General features: G+C 39.5%; 2 protein-coding genes across 2 annotated transcripts in view; one reads left to right on the forward strand and one right to left on the reverse strand.

The window, feature by feature from the left end:
* LOC111599065 (protein Star) overlaps positions 1–18,077 on the reverse strand; it is a 31,659-nt gene extending 13,582 nt beyond the window's left edge. The window contains exon 1 of the mRNA XM_030224386.1: positions 17,646–18,077. The gene's annotated coding sequence lies outside the window, so the exon portion shown is untranslated. The remainder of the gene's footprint in view (positions 1–17,645) is intronic.
* A 1,132-nt stretch (positions 18,078–19,209) lies between these two features.
* Positions 19,210–22,260, forward strand: LOC111599064 (protein asteroid). Its single transcript, XM_023314584.2, has 3 exons — positions 19,210–20,310; positions 20,381–20,537; positions 20,662–22,260. The coding sequence occupies exons 1-3, from the start codon at positions 19,508–19,510 to the stop codon at positions 22,255–22,257; spliced, it is 2,556 nt and encodes an 851-aa protein (XP_023170352.2). The 5' UTR covers positions 19,210–19,507; the 3' UTR covers positions 22,258–22,260.
* Positions 22,261–22,345: the final 85 nt, after the last annotated feature.

A 22,345-nucleotide genomic window follows, 5' to 3' on the forward strand; every position in this document is an offset into this window, starting at 1 on the left:
ATACAAACTGCACCACCTGTCAAAAATCGAGCGACGAGCATTGCCAGACGGTGGTGCTGCAGGAACAGCAGAAGCAGCAGCAGCTCGAGTCTTTAAGTGGTAGAGCAGCAACAGCGATTGAGAGAGAGAGAGAGAGGGGGGGAGAGAGACAAGGAGAGGAGTACGAGGGGTAACTGAGACGAAACGGGGCGATTGCTAAAGAATTTCAACAACAACGCGCGGTATTTTGTGAACCAAATTAAAAAAGACACAGAGCCAGCCAGAGAGGGGAAGAGAGGAGCCGAGGAGGCGAGGGGCGGTGGAGAGCGAGAGGCATTGCAGCGAGGCATGAGAATTATAAATGGAAAACATTGACGCGCAGCAGGCAGAAGTGGCAGAGGGCAGGGGCTATGGAGCAACCGAGCTGGTGGAGAGAGATGGAGCATCATAGAAGGTGGAGGAGTAGGCAAAAGCAGCGGCGGCTGCTGTCATGCTGCCAGTTGTACTCGCTGCTCTCGGTACTCGATACTCTCGGTACTTGGCTGCGCGCCTGCGCAACAGACGCTGTGCAAGCGAGACAATAAATGCACGAGACAGAGAGAGAGAGACAGGTAGTGATCAAGAGTGTGGCAGAGGGGGTGAGCAAAGCGAATCGAGTTCATCAACTGTGGCAGGCAGCAGATGTTTTTCCAATGTTTGGGCGGCTGTTGCTTGGTCGCGTTTTTTTTCTCTCTCTTCAACTACTTCTCTGCTGCCCCTGCTGTGGTTGTTGTTGTTCTTCTTCTTCTTCTGTTGTTATTCATTCTGGTAGTTGTTGCTGTTGTCTGCTGCTCGTTTTTGCTTTATGAACCATAACGTCTTCAGCTTGGGTTTTTTCGTTTGTTGTTGTTGCTGCTGCTGCGGCTGCCTCCTTAAAGCGTCTGCTTGGGGCAAGGCTGACCAAACGATACCCGTCGCCCGTTTTCATTTCAGCCATTTGCGCATTCATTTGACCATTACGCGTGCGCTCCTGGCCAAGACCCTAAGCCACAGCCAGTGCCCAAGACCCAATCCCAAGTCGTAGTCTCATGTCTTATATATGTATATATGTTTTGATTTGCTGGAATTTGTTGAAACATATAGCCTGTGATTAAATGCAGTCCGACCCTGCTGCTTCTGCGTTTAATGATACCTTCTGCAGTGTCTTTAAACGATATGATTCTTGGAATGTGCTCGCTCGATCTGAATGAATGCATGTAATATATGTTGCCAACTGCGCGAATTTAAATGATAAACGTTTATGGTGGACTGTAATCTAAGCTGCAGCATGGTTTTTTTTAATTTATTATTTTTATTCACATTTTTATATATTTTTATTTATATTATTATATATTTATTATTTTTATTTATATTATTATATTTATATGATTTAGTCCTAGAAGTGTATATATTTCGGTTGATTTATTAAAGCTGTTTAATGAATAAAGCTGTCCGAATGACAACAAAATTTGAAGAATATTACTTTCTCAATGTTAATATTCTTTTCAAATAGTTTTCAAAATATTGTTTCTTATTAAATTTTCTTGTCAAAAATTTACTGCTCAGTCGCATTACTACTACATCAAATAAAACATTACTGCTTCTTCATAACAATTTACAAAACACACAGTAAATTTAGTGCCAGTTTTTGTGAACTCCAAAGCCCATTTAACTTGACTCTAAATTATGTCTGCAATTTATAAAATTTGCTTACATTTTATATGTCTTAAATTGTATAATTACTACCTGCTCGTTAATGAGTAATTCTTCCTAAACGTTCGTTTATGCACCTCTCCTTTGTCTGTCACAATCAGCAAATAAATTGACATTAATAGCCCTTTAAATGCCATTAACTGTGCTTCACCGTAACTCCCTTAATCAATCAAGCTCAATTGCATATATCTCACTTGATTACCCTAATCTAATACATGCACTCGCTGAGATCAATAGACTCTTGTGCTTTCACAACTTTAAATTCAACAGCTCATTAATGACTTTATTAGCGGCAACAGTTTCGAATAAAACTAAATAAAAAAATCAAAACGAAAACATTTTAATTGTTTACATTAAAAATTGTTTCTTTCTTTTATTTGAACTGATTGCAACTTCCACGTTTGTTAATTCATTTTATTAGCGGCGTGACGCAAGTCGCAATTCAAATGTGTTTTCACAGCTTAAATTTTTTATGATTGAAAAAGCGAGGAGAAGAAACACACTTTAATGAGCTTTTAATTTGGTAATTAGTTTGGAGCTGCATTCGATTTGTTTGCAGCGATCACAGCGCATAAAAGTATCTATGCGTTGGCCAATGTATCTCATGGATATCAAAGTGCGCGCCGTGTGATTTACAGCCATGTCACACAGCGCATTAAATCGATCGATTAAAACTGGAGAGATTCTCGCTGTGAGCATATGCAAGAGTGTGCGTGTGTACGTGTGTACGTGTGTGTGTGTATAGCTTTTGTATTTGTGTAGCCTTGTGTGTTATTTTATTTTTTCTTGTGGCGTCGCTTTCATTGATGTTGAGCTCTTTTTTTCTGCTGCCTCGCTTTTTATATCTTTTTCGTCTGCCGTCTGTCTGGTGAAAATTTGTGCGACATGCGAAAGAGATTTTAGGTGACAGCGGCGCCACCTAAAAACAGCAACGGAAGCTCTATAAGACGATGATTTATATTATCAAATGAAGTGAGAAGTTCAAGTAAAAGAAGTGTCAGCAAAAAGAAAAACCATAAACAAATTTAGAGTTGGAGTAATCCGTTGAGTAGGCAAATTTTTTTTTTATATAAAAGTTTTTTTGTAGAAAAACTAAGCTGTTTAACTGAATCCCGATCGATTCAGCTCAGACTTGCATTATGTGTTTCTTGCATATGCTACAGATATATTATAGATATTACATTATCATTCTATACTTTTTTATATACTTTAGACGACTTTACTTATCAATATTCATTGATAACAAACACAAGCCTATTTAAATGTTAATAAAGTATATCCCTTATATAACTTGTCGAATTATTATCGATAACTGAGTAGTACATTCACATCACTGTACTTCCACAAGTATGCCCTCTACATCCTATTCACTTGTCTAAGATTATTTCTTTGTATATAGACCGATTCCCATTAGTTTCTCAGTCATGGGATAAACGATTTGGTTCGGGTTCATTGCAATCAATTTCTGCATTATGTGTGGTGCGACATATTTTGCGCCCTGACTTCCAAGAATTCGCTAAGCAAACAAACAGCCCAGGGGCAGCAGTGTGGCGCAGGGGCACAAGGCGAGCAGACAACATGTTGCCGAGTTGGCGATAGAACCAGCCCAACATGCCACAAGAACAATGTTTTGCGGTTAATGATCGTGCGACGACCAACGTTTCAAATGTAACAAAAAAAATAAAAAAAAACCAAGCAAGCAGAAGAGTAACAACAACACACAGGTACAAGATCGAGAGGGAGTGAGAAAGGGAGATATATATAGAGAGAGAGACGGAGGGAGGCGGGGTGAACTTAGAGAACGGCACAAGACATTTTGATAAACATTTACAAACGCACTGAAGCAGAAACTTCATAGCCACATCCAAACAACAAAAACAACGACGACACGAGGTAACCACCAAGTCGAAGACTACAACAACTACAAGAATAAAGACGATGACAGCCAGCCAAGTAAGAAATGAGAGAAGCGATGAGGAGAGCAGCAGCAGCAAAAAAACAACAGAAGAAGAATATGCTACGCTTTTAACCATATGGTTTATTTATACAACAACAACAGCAGCAACAACTCGACACACAGTGGTAGCAACAAAGTGGCAGACAATAAAAATGCAATTCTAAAAAACCAACAACCAACAAGAGCAACAACCACAGTGCAACGACTATCATCGTCCACAAAATGTTGCTTGGAATTTTGCTGCTACATTTTCTACACTTGCTTGTAAAACCTGGGGCCCCCGTTGACCAGAGCTGGCTGGCTAGTGGGACAGGGTTGCCAAATGCGAGGGCTGCTTAGCAAATTAATGCGAATTCTAATCAAATGGAGTAAAGATTACCAAGTGTGAAAATTTTTGTATAAGCCTAGGAAAATCGTTTTGCTATATAAAATGTATATAGATAATATTTAGCTTGTGTGGGCTTTTAATTTAATAATTAATATTATTTTATATGTAATATTAGATGAATATATTTTATTTTCTTTTATTATTTTAGTTAATATTATTTTATTTGAGAAACTTAACTTTCCATTACTTAAAATTATATTTTTAAACACTTTATCGGACATGTTGTTGTGCTAATTTCAACAACTCATCAAGTCCGCCTCGTGCCTGACCAGTCACCACTAAAAAGTTGTTGAAATTTACCGATTGTGGCAATTATTTAGTAGACGTTTGCACTCGTACTTGACCCTCGGACAGACCCTACCAAAAAAATGATTAAAAATGCAAGAAAAAAATGTAAACCTAACTGAGCCAAACGAAACGCTAATGAAAAAATTGCACTCGACGGTAAGTTAAGAAGGTATTTCGAGAAATTTATCGGTAACAAAAAAAAAAAAAAGAAACCAAGTAGCAACTGAGGTATGTGTGTGTAGCATATGCTGCCTGCCTGCAGTTAGGAGGGGGCGAGGAGAGCGACAGACCTCTGGTAACTGGCATTACCTATGTGTGGTCGTCTGCATCTTCTGCTGCTCCTCGCTTCCCTACTTGTTATCTACCTTGTTTATCAGAGCGGCGACGATGGCGACGCGTCGTTTAATTGTTTCTGCCGGAGGCGTCGCCGCATTTTGTAGGAGTTGCACAAGAGTGCAGCAAATGGAAAACAACAACAACAGATACAAAAAACAGTTATTTTAGCAAGTTGTTTTTTTGTATATATATTTGTTGGCAGTTAAAATTAGCGCGAGTGACTGGCGAATTGCCAGCAACGACTTTGTCGGAATCTAGGGTAAGCCCCCGCTCCGCCCAGCCCCGCCCCCGTTCCGCCCCTACACTTGAAAATTTGCAAATGTGTCTACGACTGCGCTGCTATTTTATTGCTTTAGCATGTCGGCAATATATTACCAAAAAGAAACATTTTATATACATGCATATACACTTGGAGAAAAGTGTTGAAAGATGTGCCCAAAAATGTATATAAGGCTGAATGGAATTGCTGAGCTAAAGGTTATATATAGCAATAATAATAACAATATTGAAATATATGTATTGCAGAATACAAATTATTCAAAACGTTTTTAAGAAGCTTGTTTAAAAAAAAATTTCTTTTTCTTTCAATCTTACTTAATTTAATAAATAAATATTAAACAAATATTATTATAAATATTTAACTTTATTTCTTAATGTTTTATATTTTATTTAGATTTTTTTTAAATTTTTGTAATGTTATTAATTTTTTGTTAAATTTTCATGTATATATTTTTTTCATTTATTATTGCTTGCTCTTGTCGCTTTCATTTCTCTCAGTGTTTGTTTACAAAAAGGGACATACGTTGTGGAACGTCTAGAATAGGACGTTATAGACTAGGAGGCAGTAAAATATGCATGCTATATACACATATATATATATATATATATATATATATATATATATATATGCACAACGGACAGTTGGCAGTTCTCGTAGTTCTCGGCTCGACAGCTGGCGTGTGCCAAAAAAAAAAAAGGAATAAGAGTCAACCGCGAACCGGAACTTCAAGACGTTGCCTGCAGGCAAGTGAAATTCCTTGTTGCCAGGCGGCGGTGGCGACGTTGCTGTCGGTTGCATTTTACATGCGCTGCAATTGGTGGTTCAAACTGATTTGCCACATGCCATAGAGCTTAGACAAAGTGCAGAGCCCTCAGAGTCCCAAGCTTATAAATCAAACCCAGCAGGTTGCGCTTATCTTAATGAGAAGTTGACGTGTTTGCATGCCAAACTAAATTCCAGTAAAAAGCACAAAAATTTGCCGCATTCTACAACAAAAATGGGCACAGATGGGCGAAAGTTATGGCCAAAACACACAGCTGTGGGTGGGCCCGACGAGTCAATAAAAATGTGTGGCCATTCAATTTGCGAATTGCGTCATAAACTGGCGCACAAAATAGATTTGCAAGCAATTTACGAGCTAATGGCGAGGTATTCGAGAACTCTAGCATCCATGTCAGAGGTTATTTGTGGCGTGGAATTAGAGCTAATGTCAGACTGAAAGACCACTTCATATATGTACATTTTAAAATGTGTTCAAGATTCTAATTGCTAGGCAAAGCCTGAGCAAGACTTGATTAAGATCTTAATATCATATATCATAAATTAATTCCAATATAAGCATTCTTCAGCTTGTTTTTGCAACAACTTGATTTGATCTGTAATTATGCAACTTGCTGTAGCAATTAAATTGAAGTCTTCTCTGTATAAAGCAACATTGTTTGAATGATTGCACAGCGCGTAGCTCATTTCCAGGGAAAAAGAACGTTATATTAATTTTACCACCCAGCTGAAGAGCAACAACAACAACAACAACCACAACAACGACAAAGAATAGCATAAATCACGTAGCATTGACGTGACTGCAGCCAAGCAAAGCTCAATGAAGCTGGTCACACAGCAGCAGTAACAGCAGCAATATCAGCAGCAGCAGCAGCAGCATCGGCAGCATGTGAAACAAATGCCAAACAAGTCGGTGAGACGCGTAATGAGCAACACGCACAAAATGAATAGAAATGGAAATGGATCAAGAGCAGCAAGCAGCGCGCAGCGAAATGCAACAACTACACACGTGCGAGCGGGAGAGTAAGACAGAAAGAGAAAGAGACAGGGACAGAGCATAATAATAACAACAACTGCAGCGCAGGTCAAGCAGGTACAAATGCAACAAGCGCTCGTTCGCTCGGCTGATTAGAAAGAGTGCAATGTGCGTGTCCAATGCGTTCGCTCTCTCAACATGCTCTCTCTCTCTCTCTCCCTCTCTTGGTAGTGCCGCTCTTTGTGTCAGTGAGTGATTGAGTGTGCGTGCGTATGCGTATGTGTGCTATTTGTTGAAAACATAAACAATATTTGATGGCTGCGCTGTTTGACTGCGGCGTTAGCGGCGACTGCTGCTGCTGCTGCTGCTGCTTCTTGTGTGTCTACACATGCATGACGAATGGTAAAAAGAATAGAAGAGACAGAGAGAGCGCGCGCACGAACAGAAGAGCAAAGGCAATGGGCGAGCATAATAGTTCACTTAATCAGGCTTGAGAGGATTTACCAGCGACGAAGACGTCGGCCAGGCACATTTATCAAAAAGGCAGCATCAGCTTCAGCAACGGCGAGATGGAGTAAACGAGAGAGCCTGATAGGAAAATTGGCCTGGCCAGATAATAGACAAATTGTTGCCTTTCAAACAAAAAAAAAACAAGCATGTTCGAGTGTGTAGATTCACACACATACATACATGTACACATTTTTGTAGCTATTTAGTTGGCCGTTTTGCCGCTGATAAGCGTCGGCGGCAGCAGCAGATTGTTGAGAGGGCTAAGTGCATGCGGGCAAGCGGGCCATTTGGGCAGGTGAAAAATGAAAATTGAGATTATGCTGAAGGAGTAGCCACCCCAAGTGAGCGAGCGAGAAGGGGAATGATTGAGCTCAGCCTCCGATTCGGGCTTCAAACACATGTCGCTATTTTCGCTGAGCAAACGGAAGACGTTTTTCTTTCCTTTTTATGCATGAGGAAACTGAAGTGGAAATTTTTCCTTCAACAGGATTGCAGAGGATATGTTATTCCTTTCAATGTCAGTGGCTGTGTGTGTGCGGCTGCATCTGGCTTTTGTATGCAACACGTTCACGTGGCGTATGCCATTGTTGCCAGACTTTTGGAATTTTTTCTCGATCTTTTCATCTAGCATGACATTTCGTTTTACGATTTCTCATAGTTTTTTCAGGGATTGCTCAAATTACGTTTAGTCAGAAATTTGGCTATGTGAATATATCTATGTCTACTGTCTGAGTTGTTTGGCAACAACAGCAGCTGTTAGTCTGATTTTTAATCTCTTGTTTTTGATATGCTCTTCAAACTATTTATTTTAAGTATTTTCAATTCTTGCGAATTCTATTCTAGCATCTTGTGTCTAAGAAAGATTATCGAAAGAATTAATTTTGGAAGCATAAACTATTTATATAAAGCTATTTTTTGTCTACATATTTTTATCAAATCATTGTTTTATGAAATCATAAAAATAATGTTTGTGGCAAAAATATTTAATATATATCAATGGTTTTTTAAGTTATTTTTATTGTTTGTATTTTATGTTTTGTTTTTATATTTACATTTATTTTTTATATTTTTTTCATTAGTAATATTTTATTTTTGTATTTGTTAATTTATTTATTTTTTGATTGAAAGCAAATTTCAGAAATCTAAAAACTGTACTCAGAGCGCCATTTTGAATATTGAGTTGCCTTGTAACGGTGCTTCCAGTTTGTATTTTATTATTTTTTTAACTTCGACTGTTCACATAATACGTTAAAGCGCTAAGCAACGCAGCCAAAGGGCAATAAATGTCAGTTAGCAAAGTGCAGAAGTCGTCGTCGTCGTGGTCGCCAACGATTTTGTCAATAAATCGTAATACAAACTCAATTTACGAAATTGAAATTGAAGCAGAGGGTTAAACGATGACAATGCACCTGCGCTTTAGAGTCCTGCCCTGTTCAATCGATCGGGGGTTCGGGCTTATACTCTGCCAGGCTCATCCTCAACGTTGATACATTTAAGTTCGTTTTTTTGTTGGGGTTAGTTAATGTGCAAATCAGTGTGAGGGTTGAGGGAACAGTTTGGCAATGGAACACACACACACGCAGAAAGGAAGGTGTGTGACCTCTTTGCCGTCTTCTTTTTAAACGCTAACGTGTGCGAAACATTAAGAAAATAACAAAAAACCCAACAATAACTAAAAGCATGACTGCGAAATTCGCATAAAAGTCTGAGAAAATATAAAACGGTTTTATATGCGGATTACAACAAAGCGCCTCAAATGGCAGCAAACTTTTTGTATACCCTATAAAATAAAGGGCAATGGGCCGAGTCACTCTGATGAGAATATACTGGATGACTAATAACAAGCTAAAATTTAATTTAATTAATTTTAGAAAAAATAATATAAAAATATTCTCAGGTAAAAGTGAAATACGAAATATTAAATTCTTGAATGATAGAAATATAAATATATTAGTTTCTTAAGATACGAAATATAAAAAATATGACAATAAAAAATTTAACATTATTTTAATAATTTTAATTAATATAAAGAACATCCATAACATTTTTTTAAATATACTATTTTTATTTATATTTAAAATATTTCAGCATATCCAAAAACATTTTCAGCACTCAATTTTATTTTTTTAAATATACTATTTTTATTTACATTAAAATATTTTTTTGTATTTTTAAACATAAATAAATATGTATAAATTTACATAAATATATTATATATTTACAGGGTATACAACAGTTTGAATTGCCATTGAATACGAAAGTTTTTGCAACCATTTTGTTTGACTAACCCGCTCGCGTTGTGGCGGCAAATCCGCGGCACGTGCGTTGCTTTATTTTTCAACCAGCTTTGGGTCAAGTTGTGGCGTGGGTGTAATTAGTGGTTGCCTGATATTGTGTGTGTGTGTGTGTGTGGCATGCAACGATCCTGGTCGTGGCTGCCACCGGGCGGCACCTTAATTTGCCAAATATATTTTTGCCCTGTGGCGTGATGATTTTGGTTTCATCAATTGTTTTTGTTATTGTGGCATGCCACAGCAGAGAAGCGCGTGGAGCGCATTGAACCCGAAAGTGTAACCAACTGGCTGCTCCTGTTGCAAGCAGAAAGTGTCTAAGTGTGTGTATATGTGTGTAGCCAAGCGGCGCATGTGCAGCGGCTTGTTGCAGGAAGCCGAACAAATTATGCCACAAACAACAAATACAAAAACTCATCCTCAGGTGCGAGCCGCAGACAGCGGCTCAAATGATTGAGCTGCGGTAATTTGGGTCCAAACTGCTAGCCATGACATGTTTCAAAGAACCGTCCAGCACCACCTTCCTGCACCCCTGCCCCCTTAACCGTTGCCTTTTGTAATTGAAAAGGTTGACAGCAAAATGGTGGCAAGCTCTACGTTTTAATTGATTCAACTGTACTAACGGCACATTCTCTCAAGCACTCTCGACTAAACCATCAACGGGCGATGCCCGGCTTAACAAACAGCACCTTTTAACTATCTTCCAGCACCTCTTAACTATTTCTTCTTTTTTTTTTTGTCTTTTAGCTCGATTTAAATGTCGCAGTTTTTGTGCTTTGTCATTGTCAGGGTTGTGTTTTAAATGAATGGACGTTTGTTTGTATTTAAATACCCTGTAAATGTGAAATGGTTCGAAAAGGTTTGACAAGCTCTCACTGTGTGTAAGAGTTAATCGAGTAGATCATATTTTCTTCTATTTTATACTTTTGTTTCTACATATTTTTATTATTTTTCTAATATTTTCTCACATTTTCTAATATCTTCTAAAGCTGCTCTACTTCTACTATTATCTTTATCTATTAGTTTTTACTATTCGAATACTATATATACTCTCGATAACTTTCTATATAACCCGTCAAGTCTACTTCTTACTCATTATAGAGGGCATCTGTTAGTCGCTCACGCTGCGCCTCAAACATGTTCTGTTATCTTTGTAAACTTGATTTGATCCACACACTACTACTGTCACGCCCCCCTCACACCTGCCGCCCATCAAGCCTACAGCTGCTGCTGCTGCTGGGGCTGCCCGCCTTTAATTCTTATCCATCTTGGGAAGTTGTTAAAGAAGAAAATACAACAGAAAAGAAAAAAAGCTGAGAAAACTTTTGCGTTGTCTGTTTTTGACTGTTTCTTCCGACTTGGTTACGTTTCCATTCAGAAACGGGGAAGAGAGTAAGTTAGAGAGAGAGAGACAGACAGATAGACACACACACACCTTTTCTTCCTCTTCTTGTTTTTGTTTTGGAACTTTAGCTTTCGGTTGAGAAGTTTTGTGGTCTAGAAAACTTGTAACCACAAAAGTTTAAATTTCAAAGGCACTTTTTGATTCTCTTCCCATTCTTCCCCATCTTCCCATTTCTTGGGTTACTTCTGCTTGGTCTTCTTCTTCTTCGTGTTTGTGGAACTGACGAATGTGACGCTTGGAGATATCATTTCGTTTTTTTTTTTCGTTATAATTATGGGAATTCTTATTGTGGTTTTTCACTCTTCGTGTGGTTTTTGGGCAAACGCAATTTTTGTTGTTGTTTTTGTGGTATAGGAAAGTGGGAGGGGGAGGCGATAAACTGGTTTAGGACAAAACGCAACCACAGGCCAGAAGGTAGAAAAGTGTCTGGGAATTATATATACATAATATATATACACATATATATATATGTATATGTATATATATATATATATTTATGTAAGTATGTTTACACCAGACAAATCACCATGCGTTTATATCAATCAAAATAACTGCAATACGAGACGAGATAAAGAAGTGGAGGAAGAGTAAGATGCACAGAGACGAAACTGTTTTGTTGCTTGTTTACACAATCGGCTAACTGCAAGAGTTTTGTGGGGCAAGATCGGTCTTCAGATATTGTTTGTAAACAGGCTGCACAAACGAGGGTGGTACGAAAAGTATTTGAATAAGAAAGCATCTATTATCGATAGACAGATACATATACGATGCGCAATGAACGGTAAACGATAGTCATCTAAAAATAATATAAAGGGAGACTTAAAGAGAGTAAAGAATTCTTTTTAATAAAAATTACTAAAAAACCACATTTAAAAATATTTTACAGAGGAAAAATTCTACTTAGTTTATGTATTATCATATTTAGAAGTTGAAATAAAGGGATAAACTGATTAAGCAGAAGAACCATCAATGAAGCTGACTGAAAGTTAATATATAAGATCGGAATTCAATTTTTAAATGTGATGAAATACTATAAAGCTGTGTAGTTTTGTTATTTACACCAGAGGACGTTGCCATAGAAAAAACTGGAACTGTCAAATTCGATTTATACCAAAACTATTATACTGCGCCTGAATCGATATTTATCGAAATTCAAAACAAAATATTACTGCCTATGATGAAATACTATGATACTGTGCAGCTTTCATATTTAAGCCAGAAGCTAAAGAGGGTTAGTGTCAATATAGGTTTATATTATATACGAACTATGAATCTGAACTATGAATATATCGTTATAGACAGCTATAGATAACGAATATTCAAATAAATATAGTTTTTCTTAAAAAGAAAGCAAGTGTCTATTTAAAAAATGTAAGGAATTTTCAATAATTATTGCCCTCTATATCATATATAAACTATTTTTATTCCGGGTATTATTTAGATAGAGTGAAAAACGCCTGTGGCTTTATGTGTAGTCGACGATGAAGAACACTCGCATTGCTTGGGCCAAATTGAAATAACACAAACAAATTGTGCAATGCGTTAGCTGTAAACTATAAAAGGTATGACTTATTCATAGGAAATATCTTAACTAAACCGAACGCCTCCAATACTCTTGATGACTGACTGCGACTGTGACTGTGACGGTCGACTGTGGGTGGGTTGGACTCATTCGTAGCTGCGCCAATATTTACAGTTCCACATTGATGGACATGTACAACATTTTGTTTGCCTATTTTGTTGAAATTCTTTTTACTTCTAATTCTGTTTGAAGCTATTTTTATAACTGGCTTACGAATTTGTAATTTGTTTAATGATTCACTTAGAGAGTGAGCTGACGAATTTTTTTATGAACTGTGGGAATTCAGGGCCCGCTCACTGGCAAGTATTTTTCTTTTCTTTCTCTTTTTTTTACCACACACACAGTCCCCATATATGTGATAGATATTTGTATTGACTTGTTGACCCACCTCGTTAGGCCAGGCATTCGTATAGACAGAAATCCTGATAAGATTATGGACAAGGGCATTGCCTCGAAATAACTTGGTTAAAACTTGAAAGCACTTGGCATGAAGTGCGGGTTCTATTAATCAGCCTTCAATTTAAAGAACAACACGAAAAGTTTCATTGACAGTGTTTAATTAGTTAAAATTTAATCTTAACAGTATTTGGACAGCGCGCGATAGTTTTAGTTCCCTGTTTCGGGCTATCCCAATCAAATGTTAATTACTTTAAATTAGCTAAAATGAAAAGAAAGTGCCCAAACTGAAACATATTGCCAAAAAAAAAACAAAATGTTGAATTTATAAACACACACGTGACGTCACAGAGCACAAGATCAGCATATAATAAAATTGAAGAAAAGTTTATTTTTGTGGTACGTCGTTAATTGAATACCCTTGCAGACATACATAAAGCAAATTTCAATTTTATCCATGAATGCTGTGCTTTTAGTCATAGTATTATATGGTAACGATATAAAGTGGTCAGCTGATTGAACTGATTGGAACATTTGTTTTTCTTGTAGCTATAAAAAACCGCTATACCACATTTTATCAAGTTAGGTTCACTAAAACTGAGTTCGCTTAGGTCTAAGCAACCAAATATAGAATAAACTTTCATTTTTCTTATATGCATCAGAAAATTAGTATTAATTTGTAGAAGAGAACAAAAATATATAATCAGATATGCAAGTGTAATTAGACTTTTCTTGTCTTTTCATAAATATATATTATATTAGTCCAACAGCTCCTATGGCAGCTATAAGATATGGTTTGCTGTTCGCGTCGATTTTGATCAATTTTTTTTATATCCATAAAAAGGAGCTATAGGAAAATTTCGTCAGTTTAAGTTCATTCATAGCCGAGTTCAAATAGGTGTGGCTAAGAAATAATCTATCTTGATAAGGCGCAACTGTTAAAGAACTATAAAACTATTGTACATAAGAAAATATTATGCAACAGGAAAACAATTGCTAAGTACATCTATATATACACATATATATACTATTATATACATGTATATGTATAGCTCTACTTATCGAGTCGTTTGTTTATTGTATGGCCTCATTCATGGTTCCATTCGCGATTGTTTCATGAGTTATTCGCAGCGCTTAAAGTAAGCGAATCAAAACAAATATCTACATTATATTCAATTAACGAGGCAATTCATAACAAATTTATTGCATTATTAAAATTGTCTAGACAAAAGTGAAAATTCTCGCGAATTATGCGCACGGCAACAAAATTAAAGAAATACTATTTTTGAACATCTCTCAGCTGAGAGATGGAGATAAATTTGAATATAAATTATAGCTAGAAAAGTGTGAGCTAACATTGACAAACAGTTAAATGATTTGTGCAAGCTAACCCACAAATAAGACTGATTTCTAAACACATTTCAAATGTATTATTTATGTTAATAAATAAAACTTGTATGACACCCTCAAATCATAATTTTCTTTAATGTTTCTGTTTTGGCAAATTTCCCAAGCATGGTTTTCTTATATGTAAGCAAAAGCAATCTTAAATCATATCAATATATTTTTTATGTTGAACTATTTATGAATATTTTGGTCATGTACTAAAAACTTTTGGCATTTATTGAAAGCAGAAAACTGATGACTCAGATATAATTATTATTGTTGTTGTTGTCGCATTACCTACTTTCAATATTTTGTGTTGACGCGCGCTGAATGTGTTTTAGCCCACTAAAGTAGACAGAGCAGCAGCAGCAGCAGCAAGAGCAGCAGCAGCCACAGCCGCAGACGCAGCAGCAGCCGATTGACAACTGTAAAACATGGCCAAGTATGTACGAATATGAATACGAACACAAGCACACAAATACATTTACGTATACGGCATGCAAATGACGTAAGCGCACGGTAGCTAAACGCCGCATAAATAGCCAAAACACTGGAGGCCAAATCGAAAAAAAAGAATAGAAAAAAAAAACAAACACTCAAACTCGCATTGGGCGAACAATTTACAATCAGCTAACAAGGGACACATGATTTATTAGCGGCAAACATTTGCGAAATTACAAAGCTGAAAGCAAAGGCGCACCCACACACACAAGTATACGACAGAAAAGAAAGAGAGAGAGAGAAAGAGAGCGAGTCAAGGAGAGCAATGCAAAGGCAAGCAAATACAGTGATCAATCGAAAAGTTGAAATCTTAAATATTATAATTATTAAAATAAAATTAATAACTGCGTTTTCAATGCATTTCATTTAAGGCAAAATTCCTGATGGTTCTTTCATGAATTTACATTTTCATAGTAAAAACGCCTCTCATCTTATACTAAAACGTTCCAATCAAATAGCGTCCACTGTATAACGTAACGTGAGCGCAGTACGTAAGCGTCTCTCATCAATCAATGTTGAATTCCGGCTGAGCTTTCAATTGATCGACGATCAATGCAAAACGTAAGCTCGACGTAAACGGGCAAGGTCGCCGCGTTTCATTCACAAATCCAATTAGGTTCCGGTTTGAAATGCGAGAGCATAGTATGAGCAAAAAGAAAGAGCGAGATAGGCATAGCGCGAGAGGGACAGCAAGAACGGGTTCAATGCAAATTGTTTATTAATAGTTTGCTCATTTTTTCTTTTCCTACGTTCTATCGCCTCTGTTGTTGCACGTGCTTACACCCGCAGCAACAACTACAACAACAAAGTTGCCGACAAGTCGCTGCCGACGCCGCTGCTTTTGCTTCTCGAGTTTTATTTTAAAATCTTTTTTTTTTTTTGTGGTGTTATTTTTGTTCTTTGCTTTGCTGCTGCTATGTGGAGCTTGTGAAAGGAAATAATTTCAAATTTTATTGTTGCTGCATTTTCGAGTGGAAATTCGAAAATGTTTGCAAGCTTTTCTGTTTTTTTTTTTTTCCTTTTTTTTTTGGAGTTAATTTTGGTTCTTTATTATTATTAGCTGTGCGCCGCCTTGCTCAATACCGAAAACATATCTAAACAGTAAATCGGACAGGAAATGCGCGCGTCGGTAATATAATTAAGCCAACTTGTAGGTCAAAACGTGGCTGACAGGCGGAGGGGGAGCTATTCGGTGTTGCAATAACTGTAAACGCATACACAGACAAAGACATACATAATCGTTCAAAAGCTCACGTCTTTCTGACAGCGGATGAGTGAGTAATTGAGAAAGTGTAGAGAGGCAGTGGGAGAGGAAGAGGGAGACATAGCGAGATCGGTGACAAATTACAAATGGCCGACAAATTAGTTGCAGCTTTAAACGGCAACTTCCGTGTAATCAGCGAAAGAACCAGAAAAACATTAGACAAATTTGCACATTTAATCAGAGACAATTGAATAATTGCGTGCATAAAATAACTGGAGTATAGACAAAGCATAACAACTGCTATGCCTGCATATACCCTGGAACAAGTATCAATTTCTTGTAATGTAGATATATATAATATTTATACAAAAATGTGAACTTTTAAACGTTTTTATATTATATTTGACCAACTCCAATATACCCCTTCTGTTACAACTTTGATCAAGTACAGGGCATGCACTAACTACCAGGAAGAAACCAGCACCTACACACTCACACACACACACATTCAAACTCGTATACGTATGTACTTAGGATAGTTGCTCTCTTGCCTTCAGGGGCGGCGGCAGGTGTGCGAGAGCGAGACAACAGTGCTGTGCCTAAGACAATTGTCAAGTGCTGCCTGCCACGCTGCTAGTTCTTGTTGTTGTTACTGCACTTCCTACTAGGAAATTCTATAGAAAAATGTGCAGACGGCGACAAACACCGCTTTCCAATGCAGTCGGCAAGTGTCATTTGAGACGCACACACAACCACACATACACACACACACTTAGATACAGCGCAAGATCTGTGCAGCTGTCACCGTTCATGAGCATGTGTGCGTGTGTGTGTGTGAGCATTTTATGCTCTTTTTATTGTATGCAGCAAAATGCATAAAATCAGAGAGCAAACAAACAGCAGCTGTCGCAACAGTAAAACTTAAACTCCACTTCCAGTCGAAACGAGGGATGGAGGTGAGGTGGGGAGGCGAAGCCTGCACCCCATGAACTTTTGTGCTCAATAATCCACTTGCCAAAGTGCCTGGACAATGGCAAAAAAGAAAATTGCATAATGCTGCCAAAACGCCATTTGGCAGCCAGCGGCAAATCAATTTAGCTTGATTAATGCAAAACAGCAGCAGCCGCGCCAGCGCCCTCTGGCGTCGAATTGTGCCAAATTGCAGCATTCTCAGTCCCATTGGAATGATCATCATCATTATTTATTTATCATATGCTTATTCATATTTTTCTGCTGGAAGCTGCGGGTGGCTAATTTTTGCGCATTTTCACATGTGTGTGAGTGTGCGTGTGTGTATGTGTGTCTGATTTTTCCATTTCTCTCGCCCACCTATGGTGGCATTCAACAAAAATTTGTTCAATTTTGGTAATGCGGGAAATTTTTTCCCTTGCTACCTGCTTCGACTAGTGGTCATGTGTGCGTGTGTGTCTGTGTGGCAGGCGTGGGAAATGCAACTTGTCGAAAGAAGGAAGGAAAAAAATTGCAATTGTCGACGGTGCAAGGACGTGTGAAAATGTGCAAATGACAGGAAACGTGAGCGTGTAGACGCCCCGTAGCTTCCAGCTAGTTCCTAGAATACCATCCAACTAACTGACTTCCAGCAACATAATTGAGCCATAGCAAATAAGTAATAACTGTAATAGTGTAATACGCACCTTTTTTGCTTTCGGGAGAGCCTCTCTCACACAGTGAGCGCGTATTCCAACACAGCAGCTTCCCGTTGCGTTGACAAAACGATCGAAGACAACAACAACGAAAAAAAACTTTCGACTGACAACACACGAAATTGTCAAAATTCCATAAACACGTACGAATACACTCACTCGCGAATATGACGTATGGAGCGTGAAAGAGTGAACCACTTGAGAGCTTTTGGATAATGCTCTTAAGTCGTGCGAGTGTTTGAAACTCGTATTTTCCTTTTTTATTTATTTACTTTTCTTTCTTTTTTTTAATTTTTGTGTGTTGAGTTGCCGATTTTTCACACTTTTGTTACGCTTTTGCCGTTTTTCTTTGATGCAACATAATTATTTATTTGCTTTGGGAGTAGCCACACAATTTATTTATTATAAATGCTTTGGCTCCCACACACAAACACACACACACGGGCACGCACACACACTGAAACATGTACGCAACGCAACGCACCGCGCGCTCTTTCTCTTTCGCTCTCCGGCGCTGCAGACATACATAGACAGAATATTCATTCACGATACGTTTACGATACGTATAAATGATCTGCGCGCTCGCTCACACCCATGGGGGCGAGAGCAGTGGCTGCGGCTGCCGATGTTGTTGTTATTGTTGAATTTTGTCTGTTTGTCTGGCGACTGTGGCTGTGGCTGCGGCTGCGGCTGCTGTTGTTGAAGAAAATCCAAGAAAAAAATAATACTAGTATATGAAATGAATGCGACCGTAAAGCAAAGACGCACAAAAGTAATTAACACGAAAAAAATGAGTGTTGTTGTTGCTGTTGTTGTTAATGCGCTTCTCGCAGTCGAAATTCTTATTCTATACTTTTCGCTATTAAGCATTAAATTTTTATTTATTTTGTTTTTTTTTTTTTGCTGGCTTTATTCAATTTTTCATCGTTTTATGATGTCTTAGACGTTGTCTACCTGTGCCAGCGCTGCCGACGCCGTCGCTGCTGCTGCTGCTGCTGTTTTACGTTGAACAAGCATACAAAAACAACACACACACACGAAACGTAAAGTGGGCAAAAGCAAGAGCTAAATACGATACGCTGCGGAACGAACGGAACCCGTATATATGCACGCGCTGCTCGCATTTGGAAAGGCACTCGAGATTACACGTCAATTGCACATAACGTGCCGCTCATATGAATTTACAATTTTATTTGTTATTTGGTTTTTTTTAGTTCGCTTTTTTCGTTTGCGTGTTGCATTTGATTTCGATTTTTAATTGCTGCTGCGGATTTTTTCACTGTGCCACAAAACCCACTCGCGTTACGCGTTACGTTACGAACGAAAGACAAGCGTTTTATCTGCTTGACAGCGACAGTCTGAGTGCAGTGTGGCTGTCAGTGGCTAACATTAAAATGTAAACCGCACACCGCAAAATACCAAAACAAATGTGCGCAAGGTAATGCGTTAACATGTTCCATTTTGCGTTAACAGAAGTGCGCAAGTGCTGCCCATAAGTGATCCCTATTGAACAGTGAGGGCGCGGACGAATTGGTCAGTTGCTTCCAGCTTGGGTTACTATTTGAAGCTTGGGAAAATATTGCACATAATCAAAGCAAAAAATGCCGAAAACCTTACTAAGCTAAGGCTAACTTTATTTCTGCACAAAAAATGGTTCATGTCTTGTACTATTAACAGACTGCAACAGGCGGATACGTTTTAACAGTAAATATTAAAGAAACGTATTTTTAGTATTATTTTTAACAGACCTGCAACAGGCAGCCACATTCATATTTAGGGGCAGCATTTTTCATATTACTGTGATAACATGTGTTTTCAACACGCGCTTTGTTTTGTTTAAATAACTATAAACAATGGGTGTTCGTGGCTTAACCAGCTACATCGCGCAGCGCGCCGAGATCTACCTAAAGCCGTACGAGCTGCACAACACCGCTCTGGTCATCGATGGCGACAACCTGGCCTGCAATCTCTACAAAGATGTCACCGGCAGCTACTCGGCCTTTGGCGGGGATTACGATGATTTCTATAGAGCTGTGCTGCAGTTCTTCCATGTGCTCGCCGAGTGCGATATACGCGCGTACGTTCTAATGGACGGCGGATATGAGGAGCGCAAATTGCGCACAGTTAGCAAAAGGCTAAGAGGAAAAATTGCCGTGATAAAGAAGATAAATCCATGCGATTCGATTACGCTCTTTCCGCTGCACCTGAAGGAGGTGTTCGTGGACGCTGTGCGGGACTGTGGCGTGCCCGTCATGCGTTGCGTCTTTGAGGCCGATGACGAACTGGCCGCACTCGCTCGCAAACTCAACTGCCCCGTGCTCTCCTACGACTCCGATTTCTATATACACAATGTCAAGTATATTCCATTGATTACGCTGACGGTGAAGGTGCTCACAAAGCGGAAAAGGGAGAAGCCACTCGATCGCAGTTTGCGCCGTAATGAGGTCAAGCACGTGGAGAAACGCACCAAGGCGCACAAAATCGTCTCCGGAATAACGACGACAAATGCCACAGCGAAATCGGAGAAATCCTTTAAGACCTATAAATATTTAGATTGCTGCATCTATCGCGTGGAGCACTTGTGTGGCCGTGGCGCACTCAGCGCCGAGAAGCTGCCTCTCTTCGCAGCTCTGCTGGGCAATGATTATATAGCACGGTTTGTCCTTGAGCTTAGATCTCTTATCTGATCGGAATCCATTCTAATTCCAATTTGTTTACCCTTGCAGCTCGGCGTTTAGCAACTTCTTTGCCGTGGGCATGGGCAAAGCGGGTCGCAGTCGCAAGCTCCAGAAGCAACAGCGACGCATTCGCATTATTCTGCAATGGCTGCGCGATCAGACAGCCGAATCGGCGCTCGCCAAGGTGTTATCCAGGCTGAAAAAGGTGAATTTAAAAGCGGAGACTAGCTGCTGCATGTAAAGCGTAACTGAAGATCTAAGGCTAGACTTATAGATTAGTATTAAATGTAATCCTAAAGCTAACAAACTCTCCGTCTATAACCATACAGTCACAACGCGATTCGTTGGTATCCCAAGTGCAGGCAGCCATATCTGGCTATTCGAATGAAATCTGCCACGCCTACGACTTCTTTGACAAGCACTACGAGGATGTCTTTCCGACCATTGAGCCAGCCAGCGAGCCAGAAGATGAGGAGGAGGAAGCACTAAGCGAAACAGAGCATGAAAATAATCTAGCAGAGGAAAGTTCGGAGGAAGCGGAAGAGGAGGTGCAGCAACCAGATGATGTACAAGAAACGGAGTTACAGCAAGAACAAGATGATGAAGAAGATCAGGAGGAGGAGGAGGAAGAGGGGGATGTGGACGATACAATAGAAGATAAAACGCTGCTGTTTCCACAATGGTTTCTCGACAAGCTCTATCCCGCCCATCTCTCTCGCTACTTTGTGGATCTGCTGCACCTGCGCAAATACATCAACAATCCGCAAATCGAGCATTTCCCCTACCATGATGCGAATGCTTTGGCTCTGCCCATACTCAACTACACCTTCGCCCTGTTGCATCATGTGGCGGGCGCTGAGGCGGAGCGCCAACTGGATGACCAAGGGCAGCCCGTATCCATTGAGTATACGTATCTAACGCGTGCGCTGCGCGTGACGAATGTACGCTATTATCGCCAGCCCATTGAGAAAGCACCTGCTCATCCATTCGAGCCCTCCAATCCGGATGCAATTCATCTACGCGCCGTCTTCGAGGCATTTGTGCCACATGCCAATGTGCCGCAATTGTTCGAGCAACTGGAGTTGCTGCCCTCGGATTTGCAACTTTACTTCCTGGCCATTGTCTACTGGCTGCACAGATCGGAGCACTGTGATATGCTCCATTTGCATGCGCTGCTCATCTGTCTGGTTGTAGTGCGCACCGTGGACGTGACCATCCCAGCCGAGCGGGATCCCAAGGAGTTTCAGCAACGCTTTGGCAAGATCCTCAAGCAAGAGCGTGCGAAGCGCGACTTGGAGGCAACCGAGGGGGTTAAGCGTGGCGTTAAGCCCGCCCTGCTCGAGCTGACTGTGCCGGAGCGCATGTCGCATGTGCCGAAGTCTGATTGCTTCTTGGTGCAGGAGAAGCTGCTGCCACATTTTCACATGCAGGAGATTTTCAAAAAGAAATACGATTCGTACTCGACGACCGTACTGCATTCATTTGCCGAGTTCCAGTCGGTGGTCTACCAGCTGAATGGACTCAATGCGCTGCTGGATCAACCCCTAAGTAGTCCGCGCATGAATCGTCTCTACTGCGGCGCCTTCATCTATAATCTTTACGATTTGCTGCGCAATCGTATCGATGTGCGTTACCACGTCGAGCACTTTCTGCTGGCGGATTCGCGTCTCATGTTCGACTTCTATTGCTATCTGTTTGATTGGTGTGCGCCCTTCGTGCCGAGCTGGAAACTGCAGTCTGAGGCGGACCACGCAGCAGCCAAGGCGGTGGAAAAGAAACGCCTGAAGAAGCAACGTCAAGCGGCACGCAAAGCGGCAGCTGAAACGGAGACAGCAGATCCTAATGAAGAAATGTTGGCCAAAACTGACAACGATGAAGACGAGTTTTTCGATTTAAATAACAAATTCTGTGTATTAAAAGTATAAATATTGAACAAAATTTTGTACATTACATTTTGAAATTTACGCGCCTGATTCAAACGCGTTTACCAACATTGGCTAATTCTGTGTAAAT

This window comes from Drosophila hydei, unplaced genomic scaffold, assembly GCF_003285905.1.
Source record: "Drosophila hydei strain 15085-1641.00,03,60 unplaced genomic scaffold, DhydRS2 tig00008114-arrow-pilon, whole genome shotgun sequence".
Classification (NCBI taxonomy): Eukaryota; Metazoa; Arthropoda; class Insecta; order Diptera; family Drosophilidae; genus Drosophila; species Drosophila hydei.

Bases quoted from the DNA above. Each gene is read 5' to 3' on its own strand.
- LOC111599064 (XM_023314584.2), top strand. From the start codon at position 19,508: ATGGGTGTTCGTGGCTTAACCAGCTACATCGCGCAGCGCGCCGAGATC. The intron at 20,311-20,380 runs GTTTGTCCTTGA...TTACCCTTGCAG, and splicing joins GGCAATGATTATATAGCACG to CTCGGCGTTTAGCAACTTCT. The intron at 20,538-20,661 runs GTGAATTTAAAA...ATAACCATACAG, and splicing joins TGTTATCCAGGCTGAAAAAG to TCACAACGCGATTCGTTGGT.